We start from the raw sequence: 21,671 nt of genomic DNA on the forward strand, positions 1-21,671 counted from the left end.
AGTAGGATAGAGAATTGTGAGTTTGAGGAAATGGCAGGTTTGGGACAAGTTCATTCCAGTTTGGCTGGAATGTAAGATTCATAAAAATTGGAGTTGTAATATAAACAAAGGCTGAAAAAAGTAAGTGGGAGATAAATTGTGAAGGGTGCTAAATATAAGGTAAAGGAGTTTGTCTATTATCCTCTAGGAAATGAGAAACTACTGAAGATATTTGAGCAAGTTTTTTCCCATGGCAGGTCTAACTTTGAATTCTGGGAATTCAAATTCAGGGAAGTGAGAACTATAATGTGGTAGTAAAAGAATCCTTCATTAAATGATGATAAGATCATATTTCTAGCACAGAAGCTTTGATAAAAACCCACTAAATCTATCTATAGGAGAATCTCCTGCATCATTGCTTAAATTTGGATCAATCTTTCAAAGAGGCTGAAGAGGGCAGTCCCTTTTATTTAGAGTACCTGTGGTATGTAACTGACGAGTCGCATAGGCAGATAATACAAATACAGATGTTTTAAGCCCTGATTCAAGCAATCATTTCTTGACTGAGCAGTTGTTAACAATTCAGCCATCCACATTCAGGCAATGGTTAACATAATAGCTGAAAGCAAGAATCACTTTATTCATCCTGTTTTTCCATAAAGTCTTAATCAAAAATCCTGTCTTGCTGCAACAGGGGAATGACCCAAATAAACTGTGCCTTAAGAAGATAGATTATTGTGGCAGCTGTGTGGTATATAAGTTGGAAAGGATAGAGACTGGATGCTAGGAAATCAATTAAGAGACTTTTAGAAAATTCCAGGAGGGAAGTGATGAGGGCCTGCATAAAGGTAGCAACCACATATGTTTAAGTGGAGAGAAAGGTATGGATGAGAGAAATATTGTGGAGAAAGAATCCATGAGGCTTGCCAAGTAATTGAATATAGGGAGAAAGAAAAGTTAAGGATGACCGCTGTTATGAATGTGGCAGATAGGAATGATGATAGGAACCTTGACAGAAATAGGGGATTTTGAAGGAGGAACAGGTTCTGTTTGGGACATGTAGAGTTTGATATATTAGCAGGACATCCAGATGGATCTGTGTCTGTCTCTGTACAACAGGAAGTTAGTGATGGGTCACCATGATGCTAAACTGGTGTTCAGGAGAGATATTTTGAATGGATACAGAGATTTGGGAATAATCTTCATAGAGATGATCATTGAACACTTGGTGGCTGGTGGGATTTCCAGGGGATCACATGAAGAGTTAGATGACCCAGGAAGGAAGTTCAGGCAAACATCCCAATAAAGGGCGGGAGATGGTTTTGAAGTGGGGGTGATAATGTCAGCTAAATGGGAGGAGAACCAAGAGAGAGCAGTGTCCTGGAGTACAAAAGAAAGAGGGGGTATCTAGAAGGAAGGAGTGGGAAAAAGTAAAGAGAATGAGGACTGAGATAAAGTTATCAGATTTAGCAATTAAATCATCCCTGGTAGCTTTCAAGATCATTGGCATACTTAGAATCAAAACAGATGTAGATAGCTACAGCAATTAGTTTTACCAGATTTAAACAAACTGTACGAGTGCAAAAGTGTTAGGAAAATGCCATAGAAGGACATCCTTGGCCCCACATAGCGCACTACCTTCTTGATTGTATTTAAAGACTGTGAATTAACTTTCTAGGTGGATTAAGAAAAACTGACTTTTTTTTTAAACAGTTATATTGTTAATGAGTAAAATGGTGAATTGACTCAGGAATATAAATCACTTTCTGTCTCTGTTTCTTAGCATGTCTATACTCTAGATAGTTTATTAATCGCAATACATAGTGATTTAAAGAAAAGGTCTAATGAAGTATAGTAAATTGAGTGCTAGATCTGCAGTCAATAAGGCCTGGGTTCAAATCCCACCTCTGACACTTCTTAGGTGTGTGATCATAGGCAAGATGCTTACCCTCACTGAGCCTCAGTTTCCTTATCTTTAAAATGGGGTTAATAATATGTATAGTCCTTGTCTATGGGTTTTTGTGAGGCTTAATTGAAATAATATACAGTGTCCCAAAAGTCTATATGTAAAGTGCTTTGAAAACCTTAAAACACTGTCTGGGCATCAGTTCTTTCTTAATATTGTTATTTTTTTTTCCTATTAGTAGTATCCCTCTTTAAAAGAAATTCATAGGAATATCAGCCAAAAGTGTTCATTGGTCTTTGAAAGTTTATATTTATAATCTTTCACAGCTTAAGAGTGTCCCAGAACAATTTTTTTAGTAAGTTGGCAAAGATTAACATGTCAGCTGTTAAGTTTTTTAAAAACGTTCATGATTTTAGCTCTACAACCCCTATCAAAAAGAATTACAAGTTGTCTGCTGATCTGAGTTCCTGCACACATGTAGGCCCGCCTGTTGGCATGGCAAACACAAGCAGGTGTGTTATATTACTTGCTCTGTTCAAGGGCAAATTGAAGCAAAACATGAAAAAAATTACTGACAAAAATAGTTTTATTATGTCTATAAAACCAATAATACAATGCTCAGAAAAATTCTTTCCAACCTACAGATTTTAGATATTTAATATTTCCTTTTGTACTTCATGTAACTCACTATAAACAGAGAAAAGCTGAATGTTGCTTATCTCTTCAGGAGCAAAGCCATTACAGCTGGAAGGAAATCTGTACTATTGCCTAATATCCTTACTTAGGATAAGGAGAGAAATAAAACAACAGATTTATATGTTATGTCTTTTCTGGTACAAGCAGGCCTTAGGATTCAGGTTCAAAGGCTAAATAGCTTACAATGATTTGTCTTTTATTTAAAACTTTTGTTTTCATGATCACTTCTAACCTATCTGTTCCCAAGAAGGAGGTTGAAGTAATTTGATTTCTGCAAAGAGAAAGTGCAAAAAGGAAAAAAAAAGAGCTAAATGTTCTGTTCTTGAAAGACATCCTGAGCGAAAGCGATCTTATTTTTAGTTACAAGAAATTTTACTGTTAGAATTCCAAGTCCAAGGTTCTCCTTCACCCTTTTATTCCTTTGCCATGATGATACACATTAGTGTGAAAGTAGCTCATGATGGAAGGAACATCTGACACATTTCAACAAATTGGACTAAGTTGCAAATTAAAAAAATAACTCCAGATGAAAACAACACCAAAAACATGAAAATAAACATTAGGTCAAGTGTCCAGATTATAACTTCCTGGACTAGGAGGTTATGGTATTTGTTCTTAGGTATCCAGCAGGAACTCAATTTATTGGGGGAAGCTATCAGTATTTATTGCTATTGGATATCATAGAGGACGAGAATTATATTTAGATTTGGACTGGATCAAATTGCCTATGAGATCCCTCGAACGAATAAATGCAAAAGAACTTAAGCACTTACTATGTGCCAGACAATGGAGATACAGGTACAAAAAGCTAGATAGGGTTAGAGTTAGTCTCCTGCCCTCAAAGAGCTTACATTCTAATTGAGGAAGGCAATACATATGGGCATGGGGTGTCAAGGATGGGGTGTTTTCAGTAGCATAATTAAAGCAAGAAGTAGAAAATATGGGGGGATAACATTGTGGTGGATCTGAGTCAGGCTCACCCAACAGATGGCCAGGGATTCAGAGTAAGCTGGAATGTCATGGGATTCAGTGGTCTGGCTGAGGATGCTTGGTATGAATATTGTTAGGAAGAAGCAGAGGGACGAGTCTGAGTTGAGATTGTTGTGGTGAATGTATGACCAATCACAATCCTAGGGGCCTAGGGTTGAGATGGAGTACTGACCAGAGATGGAGGCCCAGGCAGAGGGAGTATAGGATGAAAAAGCTGAGAGTCTGTGATTTTCAGTTGTTCTTCACTCCCTGACTAAAGAATATCTAGAGAAAGAGCCAGTGGGCCTAAACCTAACCGGATAAACTGCTTTTCTCTGTCTTGACTAATTTTAGTTTCCATGAGTCTCTGCATTTTGCAAGGGGAAATATGAAATTATGTTTACACAAAGAAAAAGTGTCTCCATTGCTTGAAAATTCTTAGAGACACCCTAGAAGCATATCCTAATATTAAAAATATCTCAAATTTTCTAAAAAAAAAAAAGAAGGGGTGTAATTTGTTCATTGAGATGGTTTTAATTGCTTGCTTATTCATTTCCTTTAACCTTTATTTCAAACCCACTTCCCACTGACTCTATTTTCCATGCTCATTGATCCTTCAGGACTTTGGTGGTCTCTGTCTACTTCACCCTATGGTGAGGAAAGCCTCCCCCCTCCATCTCATCAGATTGGATGGGCCTCTTATCTTCTGACACCCCAGTGTCTCCTGGCCCTTCAATTCTCTCTCTAGCCTGTTTATGGGGACAGCCCTCCTATACTCACCCAAATGGTTTGGGGGTGGGGAGGGTTCCTTTACCATCTTTTCCTCTCATCTTGTCTCCTCCCTCTTTGGGCCTTGTCACTGTGGAAGGTGAGGGTATTGCCATTGAGTAGGAAGGAGTTTTGGAGCAGAAGTGGGGTTTTTTAAAGGCCTCTAGGGGTAAGAGGTAGGGAGGTGTCTAATTAATGAGAAGGCATGTGTATTTTTCACTGCATAGTATTGAAGAAGAGAATAAAAATCCATATACACACATATACAGTGTATATATGAAAGTTCTTCTACATACTCTTAGTTTCTTGCCCAAGATGCTGATTAGTTGATTTCCATCAGCAGAAATATTTTTGGTGCCCAGTTGGCAGACATCTTAGACATACAATCGTACCAAGTCCAGTAGAAGTCTATATTACTTGTTCTCTGTTGTCATCTGGATTCCCAATTCACTGTAATGCACAGAAGCTTTAAAAACAAACAAATTTTGGGGAAACCACCAATGAGCATCTTGTTTTTCTTCATCCTTCATTTCTATTTCTAGGATTTCTATCTTTTGACATCTTCTTAAAACTTTCTTTATAACGAAGAGTGCTAGTGAAGAAAATAGAAATTACCTGGAAGATATTGCATTCCACATGCTGAAAACACACACACAAGCACTGACACATGACAAATCTCATCATCATTTCAGCACCAAGATATTCATCAAGGCGGCTAGACAACATGCTTTTGTTAAATGCTTACTATGTGCCAGGCAGTATACAAAGTGCTGGGGATACAAATATATAGGAAGGAAAAGACAGCTCCTGTCCACAAGGAGCTGACATTCTGATGGGGGATGACAACATATAAAAGGATAGCAGAAAAGTGTGTGTGCAAGTGAAAGTGTACCTGCATGTGGGCATGGTGGCGAAGTCCAGAGAGTTAGCAGCACAGCCAGGAAAGGAACATCCTCCAAATGGAGGCCCCCCCAAGAGGAACTCAGTCATGGGAGAAGGAAGCCAGAGGAGCAGAGGGATGGTCCAGAGTGAGAAGGTAGCTGAGTCATAGTAGCAAAGTTTGGACAGTTAGAAGCACAGTCATGTGGGGAATTAATTAAGAGAGTAATCCGTAGGGTACTGGATGTGACTAAAAGATATGCACAGCTGAAACCATCTCTCATCTTTCCCTAGCCACTCTTTCTTTTTTTCTAGATTCTCATGCCCTGAAATAACATAATCATAGACATTTTGAGTTTCAAGATGCCCAAGAGCTCATATTTGATTTCACACAAAATACAGACCTCCAGAATATGAAGAATCACACCTTTTTCCAGTATTTCCTGAGCTACTTGGCATTGTGGCTCTGTATAATCTGACTCCACTAAACACATTTACAAGCACCTACTAGCCCCCAATATGAAGCCTTTTCTCCAGCAAAGCTGATATCTTTCCTATCCCTTGAAAATAGTTTATTTTTTTCTTTGAATTTATATTCCTCTATTCCTCTAGACCAAGGGTGGGGAACCTGCAGCCTTGAGGTCACCAGTGTCCCTGTAGGTCCTCAAGTGAGACCCTTTGACTGAATCTAAACTTCCTTTGTTCTGTGAAGTTTGGATTCAGTTCAAGAGCTGCACTTGAAGATCTAGAGAGCCACATGTGGCCTAGAGGCCACAGGTTCCCCACCCCAGCATACTATTGACACATAGTAGGGACTCAACAAGTATTTGGTGAACTGGAAAAAAAAATCATTCTGGCTGCTTCAAAAACAGAAACATGGAACTCAGTTAAAAGAGAATTTCTTCAAAAGCAGAGAAGTTAAAGAAGTTGACATTATGATATTTTAGGTCCCTTAAGACTCAAATATTTCCTCATTGTAAAAGTTAAGAATCCAAATGACAATAAAGAAAATTTCATTTGTGGAATTAGCATGATTATACTTCTCAAATGAGTGCCAAGAAGGTCATAAAATATTAATTCAGGAAATAACATATACAGAATATTTTAATCTCTGTAGTAAGGCTCTAAATCTTATTAAACTCAAAAAGCAAAATGAGCCCAGAGTAAAAGGAAAATCTGTGATGTGAAAGTAATTAAAGCATAGAGTGCTTGGCACATGGAACCTAAAGTATTCACCCACATCACAACTGGTTCTCCTGTACAATTGTATCTAATATGAATTTACTCTCTGGCAGGACGATTCTTTAAAGCATCTGCAGCTTGTTCATCAGCCGTGGATTTTACCAAGTGACACTGAGAGTGAAGGAATTGAAGCAGAGCAAGGTGAATGTGAGTAGAGATTCTGATTTGTTGGCAAAGGGCACATTGCCTGAGGAAATGTATTTCTGATGGCCGTATAGACCTACTGTGTAAATACGCACACATGCAGACAAATGATACATGTGTACATACACACAAAGGCACATATGCACACACATACCTGCACAAGCTCCCCAAAACAATGAACAAACTTGATTAGAGAATGTGTAAAGACAAATAGTAGTTGGACCCTATAAATCTCAGTTCAACGAAGTTTTAATTGTGCTGTCAGGTTCAGCCATACCCATGAATTAACTTTCTGGAAATTGGCACCAACCTCAAAAATGGCGTTTTTCCACCTCCCCCACTAACACCCCTGAATAGCCTATAATGTAGTCACATGAAAAGTGAATCTGTAATCTATAAAATATTTTAATACAGTGGTGAAGACACATTATGATTATGAAAGGATCTTAAAATACCACAGTCCCCAAATATCAAAAGGATAATTACAGTGAACTATACTGGTCTGATGGCGATACCAAACTACTGACTGAGATGGAAATACTGCCACCAGGAAAAGAACCCAAATCTCCTGATTTTTCACCTATTCTAACATCATCATTAAGAAGCAGTTCTTACAGGATTTTTAAAAAATTATCATTATACTAAACAGGAGCCCTGTTTTGGGTGTTATGCAATAGAAAATGAATTGTTACACAGATGGATTCAGCAGTCCTAGTTTATAAAACTGTATAAAAATGGCCTTTAAAATAAAGCATTGAAATTAAAGTTACCATTAACAGCATCCTGTTGAAAAATGAAAATTATACATGATAGTCTGATTATTTTTTCTAAAGACAATGAAATTAATCACATCTAATTGGAAATTCAGAATTAACTCTTTCCCAAGTCCTTAAAGCTCAAATCTCAGTTGCATAATGTAAAAGGATATGATGATGTCAAAAGGGAACATGGTATAGTAGATAGAGAGTTGGCCTCTAGTCAGGAAGAATAGGATTGGAATCTTGCCTCTGTAGCATACTAATTATACGACCAGAGGCAAGTCACTTAATCTTTCAGTGCCCCAGGCATTCGAAGAATATGAGTAAAGTTGCATTGGTTGAGGGACTTTCCATGGTAGGAATTCTCTGCATTAATGAAATCACAAATGAAGACCCATCTACCCCTATACATACATATATGCTACACATATGCATACACTTAAGGCCCCCAAAACAATGAACTAACTTGATTAGAGAACATATAAAGACAGTGTGTGTGTGTGTGTGTGTGTATGTGTGTGTGATGGAAAGGGAAATTTCCCAGATCTTTATCTCTGCTCTGTAGTTCAGTACAGGATATCTTTCTCAACTTTTTTCTTTATGTACTCTTCTCCATAAAGGCTATACCTGATTCCATCGTAAAACAATAAAAAAAAAAATTTCCCAATATTTCCCAAATGTCTTCTTTCCTCCCTCCCTCTCCCCTCTTCTTCCCTCCCCTCCTATCCATTCCTTTCCCTTAATTTTTCCATTTTTATCTTTCTTTCTTTCTTTCTTTCTTTCTTTCTTTCTTTCTTTCTTTCTTCCCTCCTTCCTTCCTTCCTTCCTTTTTTCCTTTCTTCCTTCCTTTCTTTTTCTTTCTTTCCTTCTTTCAAAAGAGGCAAGGTAATAATTTGTAATTAAAACATAAAATAATTACCATCATTCATCTAGGAAATTATTTATAGGTTTAATATAATTTTAATATTGATTGAATATGTCTATGCACTCATGCACACATACATACATAATGTATAAGCTTGCTCAAGGATCTATCAATCACTATAAAGTAGGTCACTCTTGTACTAACTTAACTATAGACCCAGAACCAAGAAGGTTTGATCTCAGCAGTATTGTACAGGGAGGTGACATTTGAGAATGGTAAATTATTTGAAAGAAAAATCAGATTTAAAAATAATTATGGGGTAATAACAGCCATCTGGAGATGGAATGCTGGAATTATGGCCAAACCCTCAACTTAGAGCAAAAACTGCTGTAAAACAGTGGCCATCAACAGCCAGGTGCTGGAACATCTGTACAATGGAAAGCCACCGAGGGGCCTGGCATCCAGACCATTGCTACGTCTTGGTGTCTATGGTTTTAGAGCAGCTGGCAAGATGTGGACAGATGATCTGCCTTTTCTTTTTCCCAGAGGAAAGTAATAAAGGACACATAAATCTGCATGGACCCTGTACATGAGATTTAGAGACCTATGATTTCAAAATTTACGAGTGTGGACTGAAGAGGTAGAGAATTCATCTCTACAACAGTAACACCTGTTCTTCGACACAGATTTTTATAAATTGTATTTGGACATTGTTTACAGCATTCTTTGACTTCTTTTGAGGCAACACCACCCGGATATAAAGACATTCCTAGGGATTGTCTGGATCTTTTCAGAGAGGCTTTCATCTCTTTCTCTCTCTCTCTCTCTCTCTCTCTCTCTCTCTCTCTCTCTCTCTCTCTTTGCACTATTATATAGTAAAACTCGGTGAAAGAAATGTTTTTTTTTCACATTTTTTTCCACATTTATCATGCATGGTAAAAATATCCTTTGTGACTATTATGCAGGAAAAATAAACATGAAGAACTATAATCCAACTAATTAGAGCTCTCAATTTAACTCAACTAGAAAGTGATTTTCAAAGGATTTTAGAGCTAGAAGGATCACTAGAGATCTGATAATCTTATCCTCTCATTTTATAGATCTCTACAAATGAAAAATGGAGGCTTGGAGAGGTTAGGTGACTAATCCAAGGCCACACAGTTATTGAGGTACAGAGCTGAGCATAAAACCTAAGGCTTCTGACTCCTGCTCCACCAGATCTTCTACTCCCATACACTTTTTTTCCTCCAGGAGCTCCTATTAGATTTAATTTTTATAAAATAGATAAATATTTTCAATTGATTTCAATTTAACAAACATGTATTTGATGCCTATATTATTTAGTGCAAATGATGGGAATGTAAAAAAAAAAAAAGACAGTCAACTTGAAAAAAGCTTGCATTTTACTAGGAGGTTAGATCATGTACACATAAAAGTAAATGCTAATGGTACGCAAAGGAAATTAAACAGGGCAAGAGTGCTCACACCTGGAGAGATTAAAAAAAAAAGGCACAAACTACTCGTGCAGGAGGTATTGTATCTGGGCTGTGCATTGAAGGAAGCTAGGGAGCTTGCACTTCGGTGGTGAAAGGGGGACTGCATTCTTTATGTCAACTGTCATTCCTAGGCAAATGCTCGGGGGAAGAAATGGAATCTCAAGGATGGGGGACAGCCAGCAGGACAGTTTGGTGGAAATGGAAAATGTGTGTGAGAACAACTATGAAATAAAAGTGGAGAGGCATGTGGGTTTATTGTTATTAACTGTAAAGTTTGCAAGGCACTTTACATGTTATAACTCATTTGATCTTCACCACAACTAGGTGAGGTAGGTGTTATTATGACCCTTGTTTTACAGATAAGGAAACAAACTGAGGCACAGGGGAGTTAAGTGATTAAATTAATCACTTAAAATGCAATTAGTTATACAATTAGTAAATGTCTAAGGCCAGATTGGAACTCATCTTCCTCACTCTAAGTCCCACTTTTATCCAATGTGCCACCTAGATTCCTTTCATTATGGAGAGACTCAATTTCCAAGATGAATTTATCATAACATATCACATAACATCATATCATGTCATATTATATATCATGCCATGCCACGTCTTACCATGTCACATATATTGTAATGCAAAATAATATGGCATAATATTATATTGTCTAATATCACATTATATTGTATTAATAGTATAATATAATATCAAACAATATTCACCAATGACATTAATAACATAATATTGTCCACTAATATATCATGTTATTTGCACATATGTAATATATACCTATATGTAGGTATATAAAATATGTATACAATATATCATGTTACATTATTGTATTTGTATATTATATTATTGTATTATATTAGTAATATAAATAGCATATAATATATGATATACATTATATAAAATATCATATGATATATATGTATCATATATGATTATGTATCATATAATGTTATATGATATGTATTATATATAATTATATAATGATATATGATACAATATAATATAATTTAAGAGACATTAGGAAGCCATTGATGATTTTTGAAATGTAAAGTGAAATAGATTAATCGATAGATAGTACACCTCAGATAAATAGAGATCAATAGAGAGATGAGATAGATAGTACTGTACAGATAAAGAGAGAGATAGTACCCCTCCACACACACACACACACACACACACACACACACACACACATATTTCCAGTGGATTATAAGGGCAGGGAGTATTTTCAGCCTTACTTTTCTGTCTTTGTATCCACAACACTTATCACCATGTTTCATGCAATAGCAGGCAGTTGATAAAGGTTTGTTGAATTGAGTTCTAGGTAAGAGAAGTTTGGCTGTTGTTTATAAGTACAACTCACATTTCAATCGTGCTTTAAGTTCTACGAGGAGTTTTCTTTCCAACTCCTTGATGTAGATAAGAAAGCTAAAACACAGAGAGATCATATGACTTATCCAAGGTATACAAAATTCAATATGAGGACCAGTATGTTGACCTAGGTCTTATGACTCCAAAGTCTTCTTTCTACTCCGTCATACCGCTTTTGGGAAAGATTAAGCTTGCTAGTCTTTAAATGTTAACATTAGGAGGGAAAATATGGTCCACATTTCTTAAGAGCTCTAGTCATTATAGCTAATTTGTAAAGGCAGGTAGGTGGCTCAGTAGATAGAATTCTGGACCTAGAGTCAGGAAGACCTGAGTTCAAGTCTGGACTCTGACACTAGCTGTGTACCTCTGGGCAAGTCACTTAATCCTTTTTGCATAATTTCCTTAAAATGAACTAGAGAAGGAAATGACAAACCACTCCAGTATCTTTGCCAAGAAAACCCCAATAGGGTCAGTCATGAAGAGTCACACATGATTGAACAATAACAATATCTTATAAAGGGAAGTTGAAGAAAACTTAAGTTTGATTAAATAAATTTAAATAAAGTAAACAATCTTTCCCAAACAGGATACTGGAGGAACTACAGAATGATTTAGTGGAAAGAGTGTTGTATTTGGAGTCAGAAGATCTGAATTACAATTCTATCTCTACTGAAATGTACTGCTTGTGTGACTTTTCTCAAATCACTCCATCTTTTTGAGTCTGTTTCATCATATATAAAATGAAGGCATTTGCTTTGCTGACCTTTGACCTCCCTTCTAGTTCTAAATGTATGATTCTATTTTGTAACTACATGTATTGGGGTTCCATATGTGTCTGGAAGAGCTAGTGTACCAGAAGCTGACTATGGAGCATGAAAAATAAAAGAGCAGTGATTTTAAAAAGCCATCTAAATTCCATGACCCTTTAGCTCCCAGGATTTTGCAACTTCTCTGCAATGTGAGATTGTGCTCCAAGATGATCCAGGGATAGGATAAATATCTTAATCATTTAAACTGATTAGAATTCCCTGGGAAATGTTCTAAACCACAGTGAAGACAGAACTGATAGAAACAGATCTAGAAAGCTTGGAAACTTAGGAAAGGACCACAAAGAGATTTTCAACTTGGAAATGAGCAAGCTAGCACATCTGGAGGCAAATAATTAGAAACACAGATTTTTAGTGGAAGGAAAGAAGCTGGGAAACAGTAACTCCTCAGAGACAGTTGCATAATAGAGGAGGAGGGTTTTCCAGCATCTTTCCTTTTAAAAAATATACAACACAGTTTTAGCTTGCTTACGATGAATCAGGTCTTTGCCAAAAAATCAAGTTGGTGGTAAAAATGTCTCCCAGGGCAGAATACTGCTGGGTTATCTGCCATTGAGTGCACAGATAACAATGACTTCTTTGTGTTCTAGTTGCTTGTGAGATACTCTACCAAAAACTATAGCTAAAATTTGATTTATTTTTTATTGGGGATGTTTAAACTAAAAAAAAAAGTACCTTCAAACTTTCTTCCCTATTCTGTAGGAGCTGGGTAATTTAAAGACCTATTCCCTGAACAAAAGTTTCACTCTTTTTACTCTGGTCTCTTATTTATTTTTTCCCGGTTACCCATTTCCTCACGGGAAGGGTGGTGGCAGGTAGACAACGGGTTTTACAAGGACCTTTTCACAAGAAATGAAATGTAACAACATTTTATAGCTGATAGGGACCTTCTAGATAATATAATTCATCACTCTCATTTTATAGATGAGGAAACTGAGGTCCTGACAAGTTAAAGGACCCTCCCATAGTGACACAGGTGGTCAGAAAGTGCCAGGAATAAAATCCATGACTCCTAATTCATCATGCAGTCTGCTATTTCCACTACCCTGTGCCTGTGCCATGAGACAGAGAGGAAATAGAAGCCATAAGGACAGTCAGTCTTTTCTAACAGTTAGTATGAGGAAACATGCAGGAGGATAGTTTGAGGAGATGGTAGACTCCAGTGGAAAGGAATTCTTATTCAGGTATGGACTGGGCCAGATGATTGGTTTCATAGATCTAACTAAGCCTTTTGGATGCTCTTCTCTCACCGAGTCATAAGACAAGAGTGCTCTGGAGTTGTAGCTCACCTCCTGCTTAACTGAGTTGTGACACTTAGAAAGAACATCATGAAATAGTGAATAGAGTCTTAGAGCCAGGAATACTAGGGTTCTTCAAATCCGCCTTAGATACTTACTAGCTATGTGAACCCGGCCAAGGAAAGAAAGAAGGTATCAAGCATTTATTAAGCATCGACTATGTGTCAGGCACTGTGCTAAGTGTTTGATAATGGACAAGTATCTTAAACTTCCTGGGGCATCAGTAGTTCCTCATCTATGAGATCACGAGGTTGAACTAGGGACTATAGGAACTATAAGGGACTCTGGGGACTATAAGGAGTTTGTACTAGGGATTATGGTGACTATAAGGGACTACAGGAATTATAAGGGACTATAGAACTAAAATCCCTTTAAGTTTCATATCTGTGATGCTATGATCTACACTAAAGGCAGAAGATACAACTGCTATGACTGCCATTCAACCCATGGTGGGGCCAAACCAAAGTTGGAGGGAACTTAGTTTTCTCTATGATCATGTCAGATCATTATAGCTCACATTTAAACAATGCTTTGCTTTTTTTAAAAAAGGCTTTTTCATGACAGTCCAATAAGGTGGAGAGTGAAAAGATTATCATCACCATTTTATAGATGAAGAAACTGAGGTACAGGAGGTGAAGTGATTTGCCAGAGTTTCCATAGCTAAGAAGTGGTGGAAGCAGGGCATCCAAACAGTTTTTTTCCCCACTCTGGGTTTAGCTCTTTCTTGTTCTGATAATCTGTCTCCAGAACTCCACTTGTGTGAAGGATGGAGTGCAGGGGCTAAGGAGGATAGAGAAGATGCCACAAGGCAGCTGGTTTTCCCGTGAGGCCCATCTTCCTCTTTAGGCTGTACTCTGGACTTTCTCTATCTTTTTGAGGTCCCATTTCAGAAAGACAGGGACTTTCTTTTTGCTTCTATTTGTATTCCCAGGGCTTAGTAGAGTGCCTGGCAAATAAATGTTTATGGACAGATTGACAAACAAAGAGAAGAGTTAACACACAATGTCCTGAGCCCCAACACACCCATAATAGGAGAAGAGAAAATCCAAACCCAAGGGTATCTAAAGTAAGGCCCAATTCTATGGAGAAACCTTCAAGAATGATGCTTCCTGTAGGTGTAGAAAGTTAGGAACTAAGGTACTCAGAGCTTACAAACAAGGAAGAGAAGGTAGCACTTTATCCCCTTCTCCCAAATTAGAAGGTTCTTGAAAGACACTCAAGTATTTGTATGCACTAAACATCAAGACATGAAAGGGGATGATGAATGAAATACATAGAAAGAAAATATGGAACAGAAGTATAACATTAAGCAGGGCAGATGGAGAAAAAAAAATGTCCCTAACAAATTAAAACAGGTCTTTTTTGAAAATCAAAAAAGTGTTCTGCTAATTTTAATCTCACATTTTTTTTTTCATATTTAGTCATACTTTGGTGGGACTCTAACTCCAAACAGAAATATTTCATGACTCAAAACATGTGGAGTAAGGATGTTGAATGGAAGCTCAGGTATGGTTATTCCCAGAATTAGGTACACTGATTCTTATGTGTTACTTTTTTTCCTAATCAGAAACATTTTAAGATCATGTAATCATAGCATCATAAATTAAGAGTTAGAAGGGACCTCAGATAGAATTTAACACCCTCATTATATTAATGAGGAATCTGCAGTCACAGGGAGATTAGTGTTTTGTCCAAGATCACAGAGGTAGTAAGTGATAGGAGAAGGGTTATGAACTTAGGCCCTCTGACTCTGGAACCAGTAGACTTTCCATTGTGCTATTTTACCTTATGAAGATGAGCTTAAGAATTATTGTAGAATTTGGGGAGGTTGGTATAAGTCAAACAGCCTTATCTCAAATTAAATAACTACAAATATCTACTTACAGACCTAATGACTTTAGATAGATAAATAAATACATATATTCACACATATACATCTATATATTTGTCCTTAGAAAAAAACAAAACCAAACTCTATAAAAAAATATGCACACATATGCTACAAATATCTGCTTACAAACTTTGGACACATACGCATATATGTGTGTGTGTATATATATTCTCATATATATTATATATATGTGATACATACCTATATATGTATATATATAACTATAGGTATAGATAGATAGATAGATAGATAGATAGATAGATAGATAGATAGATAGATAGATAGATAGATGGAAATATGAGAGAGTTTGGTTTTGTTTTTTCTAAAGACTCAATGTCTTTACAGCATTCATTTGTGTATTCTTGTTCTTAAATTCCCTCAAGTCTGCTGCAAAGCCCTGATAGCATGAAAAAGATCAATGGATTCCTAAAAGTCTTTGAATTTTTTTTTAAAGGGCAATGTTAAGTAACCTATTAAATTTAAGCTCACCAAATAAACTGATAATTGTAATGGAAAAATGTGTAATTGTGCTAAGCCATATGGAAGGCAGAGCTTCAAAATACATGTTTTGTCCATTAGGCCTTTTTATACGATGTGCAACAGTAGTCTGAATGTTTCCTAACAAGCATCAGGGAAGGATAAATTTTCACAATTAAGCAACTGAATTGTTCTTTTTTGTAATGTAGAATTTGGACAGATAAAAGCTGTATATGGGATGGGATTCTCTAAAGAGTAGAAATATGAGATACTTTGTTCAGTTTCCTTTTTCTGTGTTATTTTCAAAAATCAAACGTAAATGAGTGTTACATGTTTTTAAATCCTTTTACCAAGTCCTTTTGTTTTTCTTGGCATATTCAGATATTTGCCCTAGGTGCGGTCTCAAAACTACAAAATAATAAAAACAAAGTGAAAGAAAATCCCATTTACTTTTTAGCCTTGACAGATGGAGCTTAAATGGCAATCTTATGTCAGATGGGATACATCTTTCACAAACAAAAAGAATGTATTGGCTGACTATGAGGAAGCCTCTTTGCTTATATTCAGTGGGATTTTGTTCTGTCAGTCTTCAGGCCCTGCATCCCCTTGAGCTTGTTCACAGAGCCAGGCTCCTCTCATCTTTTCCCTGGTTCATTTTGCAGCATCACTTCCCACTGAATTATTCCATACCAATTAAAAATTTCTACTTCTGGTCAGGGGTATAGTCAGTTTTCTTCACACTCCCTGGAACACTGACCCCAGCCCTCTCCATGAGATAAGAGAAGCCTAAAACAACAAAATATCAAGCCAATGGGTGGGGATTTCATATTCATGATTTTTTTTTATTCAGTTAGTTTGTGAAAAGGAAATGAATAAGATAAGACTAAAGATGGGGAGTGAAGGGATTGAAGAGTGGGGTAGAGCAGGAAGGGTAAGGAAGAAAAAGGAAGTAGTTGTAATTTCCAGATGTGAAAGCAGGAAAGCTTAAGTGGGGTAACAGGAGTTGAGAGAGACATTTAGAAAGAATGAACGAGAGAGGGAAGCAACCTTTGCCTACTTTTCAGTTTGTCTTATGGGGGTATAGTCCTATTTGTGAAGAAATAAATTCTAGGGATATTCAGCAAGGATAGACTAATCATTCTCTTGCCATAGTTGTGAAGTAATATATTGACCTTTCTGTTCATAAACATAATCTTGAAATATTCATCCATCAGTTAATTTCTCAGTCTGCTGAGGTAGAAAAATATTATACATGAAATCTGAGTGCAAGACCATGTCAGAATCAGTTTGTGAGCTAGGAAAATCTCACACTCTACCATTTATAACATTTTCAGGATAATATGACGCCCAGTATGTATTGCTTTTGAGCCCTGCTTCTGTCTTATTATCTAGACTACCATTCAGTTTTTGAGTTGATCTCCTTTTTACAGCCTGATACTTCCATAGAAGTGATTGTTTTCAATGTCTCCAACCTGAATCTCAGCTCATATCTGATCATGTTCCTGAATATCCATTTTTGTTTTTGATAGATCTTATATAATCCAGTGTAATTGTTGACTTTAATTTGCATATCTGTCCTAGGAAATGAAAGGATATGCAGACTTGTTCCTAGAATTTAATTCACATGTTTATTCCCATGCCCTATGAGAAGACATCTGAAGAGGGATTTGGGACATTGTCAAATCCCCCATATAGGTAAAATAGAGCACCACCACCATAGTAAGGAGGGTATCTTGTTGAAGTATGGAGCTCTTACTCAGAAACAAGGATCTGACTGTCCTCAAGGCACAAAGGAGCAGATATGAGTGTGAGAGTGCTTGTTATTTCACAAGCTGGCTTCTCTAACGTAATTATAGAGGGCTTTAAGAAATCTATTTGAAGAAGTTAAAAAATAGAAACAAACTGCTCTCAAAAGAATTACATACTATTTACAACCACATGAAATGTTCCAAATTAATAACAATAAGAGAAATACTAAGTAACCCTGCTGCATCACCTCACACTCAGCAAGTTAGCGAAGATGACAAAGTTTAAAAACTGGGAAAAGTCAACTTTGGAGGGGTTGTGGAAGGATAAGCATAATATTACATTGCTGATAGAGCTTTAAATTGGTAAAAAAAAATTCTGGAAAACAATTGGTAACTTTGTAAAACAAGAGTCACAAAAATTCTCTTATCATTTGACTGAGATTGCATTGGTAGGCATATAACCAAAGAGATCATGACCAAAAAAAATTCCCTACTCATACTGAAATATTTATCACAATATTTTAGTAACTATCAGTCAAGATATATTTCATTTTCAATATATTGATAAGTTATGCTGTTTTTTCTCTTTTTTACCTTTGAAAGTACCATTTATTATATGTGATGGATCTCTAGGATAGGAAATTGCAGGGATAACTCAGAGAATATAAGAAACAGAAGACTTCAATAAAAACTTTAAACAAAATAAATTTTTATGCAAATATTAATTAACAATAAAAAGAAGCATTTTGTTTAAATGCTTTCTATATAGTGACACTGTGCTAAGCCCTAAGAATACACACATAAAAACAGTACCTGCCCTTAAAAGCTGATATGCTAATAGAGACAATATGTAAATATCTGTCTATACACATATGCATATATAATATGTAATATATGTAAATATATAATGTAATAAATATGTATTGTGTATATATGTCTATGTATACACACATATACATACATATATCTATATATATATACACATGCATACACACACACACACACACACACACACACACATATATGAGAAATGGAAGGTAACCTAGAAGCTTAGTGGACTCTAGGAAAGGTCTTCTGTAGAAGGTGAAATTTGTGCTGAGATTGAAGGGAGCCAGAGAAAATAATAGAAAGAGGTCACTGGACATTGCCTTTCAGGCATGGAGATGGGTGAAAGAGTGGTCTTTACAAGGAACAGCAGAGAGCACAGTGCAACTGAATTGTGGAATATGTGAAGGTGAGTGAAGTAGAGGATTGGAAATGGAGGAAGGAAATGTTAGAAGAACTTCACACTGAAAACAGAGGACTTTATGTTTGATCCTACAGGTGATAGGAAGCTACCGGAACTTATTGAGGTAGGAATGGGACATTCAAGAGATCCAGACTTTCTGAAAGTTACTTTGGCTGCTGAATAGAAGATGAACTACAGTGAGATCTGCCTTTGGTTCTGGACTGTTCAATATTTTTATAAATGGATTTGAATAGACAATGGCAAGCTTATCAGATTTTTAGTTAACACAAAGCCAGAGAATGGTGACAGAGTAAGGATCCCCAAAGATATTAATAATCTAGAAATGGGAGATAAATCTACTTAGTTTAATTGGAGAAATATATAAAATTGCACACTTGGATTTTTTTTTAATCAGCTGAACATTTAAAAAATAAAATTTAGCAATCAACTGGCATGTTGAGACAGTAGTTTCTGTGACTGTAATCATGAGATTTATTAGCCTGCAAGTTAAAAATCATTCAACAAGGTGATAACAAAAAAGGCTAATGTGATATTAGACGGAGTGAATAGAAGCATAGAGTCTAAAGCAAAAGCAGAAATCATTTCACTTTACTTTCTCCTAGTCAAACCAAAACCAAACCAAACCAAACCAAAACAAAACAAAACTGGGAAAAGCCAACTTTGGAAGGGTTGTGGAAGGATACACAAAATAATACATTGCTGATAGAGCTAGTAATTGGTAAAAAAAAATATTCTGGAAAACAATTTGTAACTATGCAAAACAAGAGTCACAAAAATTCTCTTATCATTTGACTGAGATTCCATTGATAGGCATATGCCCTAAGAAGTTCGTGACAAAAAAAAAATGCCCCACTCAAACTGAAATATTTATTGCAATGTTTTAGTAGCTAACAGTTATGTCATGTTTCACTACAGTGTTCAGTCCTGGGTGAAATATTTGAGGAAGGACTTAGAATGAAGGCTATTGTACTGTGGATTATTAGTTAGATACAGTTTGGATAAGATAATCTTTGAGACTGAGACCTTCAAACTCTAACACTTGACCTACCTGGGCTTCTTTTTCCCCAACTTTCAAAGAAAGAGGCTGGTCAGGATGGTCCCTGGGGACCTTTCTAATTCTAGAGCTATTAACTTATGATTCTATGATTTTATGATTCTGAGATTTTTAGTTGGATTCATAACATCAACAATGTTGTATTTAGAAACATGATCAGCATATTTCCCCAGTACATACAAAGGGTTAATGTCTATTTTCTAGCAAAGCTCTGAGCTTTATTGTTTCCATTTTGCAAAGGAACGTAAATACAGATTTACATTCATTGACCATGGGGGAATGTTCAAGAAATAGAACAATAAAATTATATTTTTAGCTATTAAGAAATAAAGGATGTTCCCTTTGTGAAAATAAACATAAAAGAAATTTTAGGGTTTTTTAGGGAAAATTTTCCTCAATTTGGCAAAAAAACATGTTGTTTTGTTTTGGAATGACAGAAAGGAACATAAGTTCAAGAAATAAATTATTTTACTACTACTTATGTTTCATAATAAAAATGAAATAGAAAATATAAGGTAATATGATTAATAAAAAAGCAAAAATAAAAACCCCAAGCAATAAAATGTTGAATTTAAAAAAAATTGTTGTGACTAAAAAATGTCATTATAAGCAATGTGATATGGAAAATTGTGTCATATTGTATAAACCTAAAATTAAGATATTGACAAAATAAAGATAATTTGGTTTAAAAGGGTTTGGTAATTACAGTTAAAGCTACGTTTTATTTGGTCATTGTAATTTATTAATATTGCAACAAATAGAATAATCATGTTACAAAGTTCCCTTGAAAATTCTAATCTTCAAGTATTGACTAAATGTCTAAAATCTACAAACTAAATTATTATGTTACAATTTAGGAGTACAGGTTTTTTGTGAGTATGACTAGATCCAATTTTCTAAATCAGGATTTTTCTAAATGCCCCCCTGCACACTCATTTACATTTACATACAAAGGATTAGCCATTTTTAAAAAACATTGTTGAAAAGGATTAGATCAAAGAAAGCAGGATATTGTAAATTCATGGAATTGTTCCTAGAAATCCACAGGGAGAAGAATAGTGGACAGGATTTGGTTGAAGGAAAAAGTATATAGAAACATTTAGAGCAAATAGAAGATATGGATATTTTCCTAAAACAAATTTAAAAAAAAAGAACTGGCAAAGAGGCAAGATATAGTAGTGGTTGGGGACTTCAATTATGCACACATCTGTTATGAGTCTTGTTCTGCTAACATCAGAGTATCTGATCCGTTCGTGCTTTACTGGAGATCTCATGTCTCAGAGGGCAGGGAAAAGCCACCTAAGAAATTGCTATGGTGGATGCTCAGAAATCCCAGCAACCAATTTATACTTTAAAAATACCTGTATAGGCTATGGAAACCAGGGAGTAATGAAGACTGAATACTAAACATGGCATGGTTCTGTGAGAACACAGATGAGATATTAATCATAGAGGAAAACTAAAATTTAGGATGAGCAGAGTCGAATGGTGAATGTAAGCAACTTGACAGGAAGGACTCTTTTGTTGTTTCATCCCTAGCATTTAGCATGTTGCCCAGCACATAGTAGGCAACTGATAAATGTTTTTTGATTGATTGGAAGTAAAAGAGGGTAATTTTTTAAAGGAACATTAAAAAAAAGATTTTGAGGGAATCAGAGAAGGAATAGGACACTGTTTAGGAGTGAATAAATAGAACAATGATAATGGACCGCACAGAGGATGTAGGACTAGTTCAGGTAAATGGAAATTCCTTGAGGACAAGGACTGTTTTGTTTTTAGGTTTGTGCCTAGCTTAGTGCCTACAAATAGTATGTATTTAATAAATATTTGTTGAATTATTCTGGTTTATTTTTGGCCTGTCTTCTTAGGCAAGGTTGATTATCCTTGAAATGAAAATTTAAAAAAAAACTACCTGAAAGAGATGAAGGTTTGGAAATCCAAGTCATATGATGAATCAATCAACAAGGATTTATTAAGAACTTACTATATTTGAAGTACTGGGTTAAGTGTGAGGGATGTGAAAAAAAAATCCCACCAATTCTTGA

General features: G+C 35.9%; 1 protein-coding gene across 2 annotated transcripts in view; it reads left to right on the top strand.

The window, feature by feature from the left end:
• Positions 1 to 21,671, top strand: part of LOC114054098 (uncharacterized protein C8orf34 homolog) — a 393,219-nt gene that overhangs the window by 361,760 nt on the left and 9,788 nt on the right. The window contains exons 14-15 of one of the 2 annotated variants that reach the window (XM_027877212.1): positions 6,493 to 6,586; positions 14,629 to 14,713. In XM_027877212.1, coding sequence (XP_027733013.1) covers positions 6,493 to 6,586; positions 14,629 to 14,713 — 179 coding nt within the window. The remainder of the gene's footprint in view (positions 1 to 6,492; positions 6,587 to 14,628; positions 14,714 to 21,671) is intronic. The other variant, XM_027877213.1, reaches the window with a different exon arrangement.

This window comes from Vombatus ursinus, unplaced genomic scaffold (assembly GCF_900497805.2).
Source record: "Vombatus ursinus unplaced genomic scaffold, bare-nosed wombat genome assembly UNPS02014812.1, whole genome shotgun sequence".
Lineage (NCBI taxonomy): Eukaryota > Metazoa > Chordata > Mammalia > Diprotodontia > Vombatidae > Vombatus > Vombatus ursinus.